General features: G+C 33.1%; 2 protein-coding genes across 2 annotated transcripts; both read right to left on the minus strand.

The window, feature by feature from the left end:
- Positions 1 to 50: 50 nt before the first annotated feature.
- LOC123708644 (lipase 3-like) lies at positions 51 to 1,998 on the minus strand. Its single transcript, XM_045659458.1, has one exon. The coding sequence runs from the start codon at positions 1,960 to 1,962 to the stop codon at positions 424 to 426; it is 1,539 nt and encodes a 512-aa protein (XP_045515414.1). The 5' UTR covers positions 1,963 to 1,998; the 3' UTR covers positions 51 to 423.
- Positions 1,999 to 2,274: 276 nt separating this feature from the next.
- On the minus strand, positions 2,275 to 6,323 carry LOC123708659 (GDP-D-glucose phosphorylase 1). Its single transcript, XM_045659481.1, has 6 exons — positions 5,870 to 6,323; positions 5,560 to 5,698; positions 5,120 to 5,270; positions 4,826 to 4,928; positions 3,909 to 4,200; positions 2,275 to 2,550 (listed from the first exon to the last, which is right to left on the minus strand). Exons 1-6 carry the CDS (start codon positions 6,029 to 6,031, stop codon positions 2,438 to 2,440), a joined length of 960 nt encoding a protein of 319 aa, XP_045515437.1. The 5' UTR covers positions 6,032 to 6,323; the 3' UTR covers positions 2,275 to 2,437.

Below are 6,323 nucleotides of genomic sequence, written 5' to 3' on the forward strand. Positions count from 1 at the left end.
TACGAAATGTTAAGACAGGTCCTGTGTTATAAAATAAAAAAGCCAACATAGTTAGTATATTAGTTATTAATTTCTTATTTTCAAGTTTAAAGTTCAATCGATTTAAAAGTATGAGTCACACATATATTTATCGAATTCATCAGTAGTTGAATAAACAACAAAATGATTCATATTTTTTTTGTTTACAATTATTCTGCTTTTAACAACAAACTATATGTTGTTTAATTATTCGTCTATTATGTAAACATCAATTATGGCTGTGTTTCTAATTTTAAATTTCAGCGATTTCCGCCATATTTAGGCGAGTGTCATACATTAGAAATTGTATAGTTAACTGAATTTAAAGGCGGTATAGTTCGCAATTTTACGATTATACAACGTTAAATTGTATGAATGAACCCAAAATATAAATATTGAATATTGTTATTTATCTAATAATTGTTGCATTACATACGGAGAAGAATTACTTACACCTTCTTCTAATAATTCAAGAAGTTTATTATAGACCAGTTTCCTAGCATCTTTCGCCCACAGAAAATCTATATGATTAAATTCTTTTAAAGGCACTATGTAATGCTCTATCGGGTTAACGAGTTGTACGTACAAATTAGTAACATCAACGTCACTAGCGAGCCAATCGTTTTGGGAGCTAATTAGGGCGATAGGGAGAGTTATTTTATGTACTGGATATTCAGGAGGCATCGGACTTCCATACTGCTTTAAGTTTCCATCAGGACCATAATCAAATTGCTGGAATCGTCCAGCTGTTTGAATCTCTTGCGCATAATGTACCAAAGTTTTCGTTGACGCACCAGCAGGCTCATGACTCAATATGAGAGGTAAAAGGCTTTTGTTGAACTGCCCTTCATCATGCCCACATATGACAAACATAGAGTTCTCACATATCGCCTCTTCCAGCTTGTTTATTTCGCATGCGTGTTTTGATAGCCATCGTAAAACCGCATTAGGTGGTAAAAATTCATTTGCACCAAGTAGTTTGAAGAGATATTCAATATTAGCACTATATTTCGCCAAGATATGAATGGGGCTTTTAATATCCGTCATATAGGCGACGGGGGCCAAAGCAAAACCAGCCCTTAGCACCTTGTTATAATGAGTTTTAGTTGACAGCAATGCAAAAAGCACGGTTGTACCCATAGAGTGACCTATATAGTTGATTTTAGCGTCCCATCCTTTCAGGTCCATGATGTAATCGATAACCGCCGGTAAATCGTGTTGACTGACTTCGTGAAATGTGAAATTCCAGAATTCGAATGTATCTGTATTGAGAGTAACGTGAGCTTTCGAATAAGTGTTTCCACGGACATTTGCCAGCCACACATCGTAGCCGGCTTCAGAGAGAATGTATGGAAGGGCTTTATCTGGACCAGGAATGATCCAGTCAGCTGAACTCCCGAGCAAGCCGTGATGTAGAAGAACCGTTTTCCTTGGGCTGGTTTTGGTCGAATTTTTGGAATACGGTATTCGATGTATGGTTAATATGTATCCATCGGTTGTAACAACCGTATGGGATTCGGAGGGGTATCCATGTTGAGCAATTAATTGCGGCGTTGTCATATGAATACCTGGGTCGTTATCGTTACAATTATACTCCATTCTCTCAGGCGCGATAACGTCAAATACCTTTTTACCATTCGCCCTAGCGTCTTCCAGGTAACCATGGAACTTTCTTCGCATCCGCATTGGCTTATCGGTCACATCCTCGGTTTGGTTAATATTCAGATAAGACGTGATCCGTTTTCTAACATTTTCGACATAAAACTGTTTTAAACTTCGTCCCTTTTCCCGAACATAATTTGTGATTTGAGAGGTTTTATTTGTGAATTTATCGACTAAATTCTGCGGAAACCAGTCAACGTATCGGCTGTCAGTGTATTGTATTAGAATACACAACGTAAATGATACAACATAGAGTTTCATTGCGGAGATGCGCACGCACATACGGTTATAAACAGACTGGACTCTATAGAGTTAATTGTAGAATAGATTCCAGAGGTCAAGGGAAGTGATTCATGTTTGTTATTTTGTTAAATTGGGATACATTGCAATTTATTAGTAATATATTATTATTTAGATTTATTGCATATGTAGCACATAACTAATTTAAATGAGTCATAATAAGCGTAATAATTATACGATCTAGTACAAAGTTTGGACTACACAGTACCGTCTTTGTTACTATAGGTAATAACACCAAGGAATATTCAGCCCTAGATTTATTATAGGGCCGGGTCCACGTGGGAATTATGGCGAGATCTTACCAGAGACAATTATAATTCTATATATATATATACACATATACAAAAAAAGAAAAACTCAATTCAATGTTCAAAGTTTTTTTATAAGTTTTATCTTTCAATCGATGTTAATAAAGAAATAAATTAAATACATTATTAATATTTCTAAAACATCACAATCATAGAAACAATTTTTCAACCTCTTTACATAATTTGTCAAAATTATCTAATTTCCATTTAGCTAATTCTCTGTCTAAATCCTGAACTTCGATCTTTTCAAAATCTTCATCGACTGAAACAAAGTCATATAAATCTCACTTAAGCTGGGTAACATAACGAGCAGTGTTAGCCTTAGTGGCTTTTACGTGTGAATCTCATCCCTTAGGTCGTAGGATCGATCCCCGGCACCAATGGACTTTCTTTTTTATGTGCGCATTTAACATTCAAAACACCATAAAGTGTTTTACAATTTGCTATAATTTAAGCGCTTATTATAAACAAATATGCAACAATCTATATTTTCCTTTGAAATATTGTAGAATGAATCATATACCATATGATACATACTATCTTATCGATAGATGACATTAACTTAGACCACAAGGGTTAATAGATGACAAATAATAATATCCAATGATTACATTGTAAATAACCGTTTAATATCCGTTGAATAAGCAAAACATAGAGAACTAAATTTTACATGAAATCAGCTACATAACTTATAAAATATAACATTATGAACATACTATAAACCCCAATTAGTACATTAATGTTTTTGTTATTCATATATAAATGAAATAATAGTTTATAACATAATATTTTAGAGCAGTGTTGGCCTAGTGGCTTCAGCGTGCGGCTCTCATCCCTGAGGTCGTAGGTTCGATCCCCGGTTCGAGCACCAATGGACTTTTTTTATGTGCACATTTAATATTGGCTCGAACGGTGAAGGAAAAACATCGTGAGGAAACCGGCTTGCCTTACACTCAAACAGTCGACGGCATGCGTCAGGCACAGAACGCTGATCACCTACTTGCCTATTAGATTAACAAAAGATCACGGAACATATACAGAAATCTGAGGCCCAGACCTAAAAAGGTGGTAGCGCCATTGATAATTTTTTTTACCAATTTTTCAATATTTTATAACGAATTTACACTTGTAGCGACACCTAGTGACTGGCTACAAATCTCTACGATAACGTCATACCCTGAAACGCACTCACGAGACACGAAATTATTTCGACCGCGAAAGAAATAACTCGATATCGGGGCCTTCCACTGGCCACTCCTGTCGAGTCCAGTCAGTGGTTAAACTGGTCGAGGTTCACTTGGAGAATCTGTTCACCATGCATCCTCCAGAGTTTATAAATATCATGGTAATACCATTTATTGAAATGACTGAATGATCAAGAACACAGAACAAATATAATGTTATGTGTTTATTTATATAACGGGTGACAAAAGTGTTATGGACATTATATAAATATTTGAGGGAAAATAGAGAGGGTTTCAAATTCCCGACAAGCTGATCTTCATCATAAAATATGGTAGTAATTCATAGGTTATACTACTATATACTATACTACTACTATTGGTACAGGCATGGATTTAATTGACAATAATGATAATAATAAAAACTTATATTACTTACAATACACAGCAAAATATCCCCCAAGCTCCAACGCAGCAACATTAAATGCACCCAACTGTTTGGCACCAGCTGTACTTTTTCTTGCCCAGACAAACACCCTTGTCATATCATGTCCATTATTAAAGGAACAGCCTTTAGTTATGAATATATTATGTGCGATGGAATTTGCCAAAAAATATTGGATGAGTTTAAAAATATCCTCCGCTGCATTTTTTGCATTGCCATCAAAGCAAAATCCTGGTATTGGATAGTTTTCCATCAACCATAGTGGTCCTTTGATATGTGTGCAGTTCTGAAATAAAACATTACACTTAATATATCATTTTGTCAGTTCCATGAATTTTATTCTTATATTCAAGTAGGTAGTCAGCCTTTTGTGCCTCCTACAATGTGTGTTTTAAAACTACCTTTATTCGTAAAAAATAATATTGAAAATAAGTATTACTGAATTTATAAATACTACTATAATATAATCCAAAAGAGTAATCAAATGTCATCTTTATATGAGAATAGATAGATTGCTCATCTAAGTATAGTAGTCTCATTCATCAGAGAGTTGACAATCATGCCTACACTTTGCCCCTTACTCATAAAAACAAAAACCAGTCACATTGCAGTCTTCTAAGTTTACTTAGTTTGTTTTTCTATGTAAAATTTTATGCTGCAATGAAAAGAGACAGATAAGTACTTTAGATAAAATGCATATGAACTGATTCATTGTATTTGGGGGTTCGTTTTAAGTGATATTTATAAGAGGCAGTGTACAATTAAATTAAAAGTGTTATGGTCTCATTATAAAACATGGCTGATAGACAGAGTTCTTTACCATGGTTACTTTGGGTTGATAGACTTATTTACCATTGCGTTATAATAATATATACAGATTATAGACTAACATTTACAATTAAATTACTTACAACATAATCAATAGGCAATTTTTGTTTTTCAAATACTAGATGATAATGTAAGTGATTCACTGAAGCCAATGCACATAAGCTGTTAAAAGCAATCCGTAGATCACTGTAACAAATATATTATCTTGTTGTAAAGAAATGTTCTATACATTTACCATGCCAGTCATCATAATATTGAGCTATTAATAAAAAAAGTTTTTCAAAATTAAAAAGCTATTAGTTCTTTAGTTCTTGTCTAGTTACTTCAGGATAGGCCTTAACTAATAATAGAAAAAAGCAGTACTTGCCTTTACTCACCAATCCTGGGATAATGAATGAATATATAAAACTAACTTCAAACTATCCAGTGTGACCACTTGTGGAAGCATTTGATAAATAGATGGACATAGCAGTGAATGGTAATAGTTTATAGGGCTAACATTTACAACAATTGCATGTATGTTTGTGGCTGAAATATTCATACAAAATTACAATACACATTTATTATTGTATCATATTAATGAACACTAACTTACTAGGGTTGTTCATTATATTATCAATATATTAATAGATATACAAAAGGAATTCAATTCTCAATAAGTACTTCATATAAAAATTCACATAAAGTACATACCGAGAGGCAATATAAAAGACAACAATATGTCATATAAAAGACATAAATTTAAATTTTCCTAATCATAAATTTCAAAAGTAAAAAAATAGAAGTTAAGAAGAGAACTTAAGAAAAGAGTATTAACCAGTATCTTTATTCCAAAATTTGTAGAGAACTTCTTCACTTGATACCTTTGAGAAATTAAATTTATTTTCATCAAATGGCTGGCAAATATTTGTCATATGTTCGGGCTGTCTTCTTTTTACACTTCTATCATGATTTAGCTGGAAAAAATAATGAACACCTTTAAGGACATGTATAGCTTTTGCTATTATCTACACTTGTTAAATCTAAACGAATGATGTAAAAACATCTGAGTGTAGACAGTATTAAAGTTTTTTTTTAACTCTACAGCATGTAGCTACAGTTGCAGTTTTTAAAAGAATTTTACGTACCTGTAGCATATAATTTCCAGCTAGTTTTTCTTTTAATGTCCCTAATTTGTATCTAAAAATACTCGTATTCACATGCAATTCATGCCATTTCTCCTTTAGCTTTTGTATAAGGTTAAGATTATCTTCTCTAAAAATACCATCAATACATTGAAATTCATACATTTTTAAAATTCTTAATCTCAAAATATACAAGTGGTATAGTTGCCTGATGGTATATATATTATATTTGCAGTTATATACATAAAAAATATCTCCACAGAATATAACGATTAACCACAGAGGATTTAAAGACGACTACAGACGTCAGAAGAATGTCTTTAGGTTTCGGGTTAGTTTCCAGGGGGTTAACTAACTAGCAGCAGCCAATAACTATTTTCTTGGAGGGCTGCATCTGTTATGGATGAATTTATTTTATTCTGTTTTTGTGGCCACTTTTGAGTAATGCGCAAATTTT

The sequence above is a fragment of the Pieris brassicae genome, chromosome 1 (genome assembly GCF_905147105.1).
Source record: "Pieris brassicae chromosome 1, ilPieBrab1.1, whole genome shotgun sequence".
In the NCBI taxonomy this organism is placed as follows: domain Eukaryota; kingdom Metazoa; phylum Arthropoda; class Insecta; order Lepidoptera; family Pieridae; genus Pieris; species Pieris brassicae.

Bases quoted from the DNA above. Each gene is read 5' to 3' on its own strand.
- LOC123708644 (XM_045659458.1), bottom strand. From the start codon at position 1,962: ATGTGCGTGCGCATCTCCGCAATGAAACTCTATGTTGTATCATTTACG.
- LOC123708659 (XM_045659481.1), bottom strand. From the start codon at position 6,031: ATGTATGAATTTCAATGTATTGATGGTATTTTTAGAGAAGATAATCTT. The intron at 4,929-5,119 runs GTGAGTAAAGGC...TATTTGTTACAG, and splicing joins CATTCATTATCCCAGGATTG to TGATCTACGGATTGCTTTTA. The intron at 2,551-3,908 runs GTAAGTAATATA...ACTTTGTTTCAG, and splicing joins GGGATATTTTGCTGTGTATT to TCGATGAAGATTTTGAAAAG.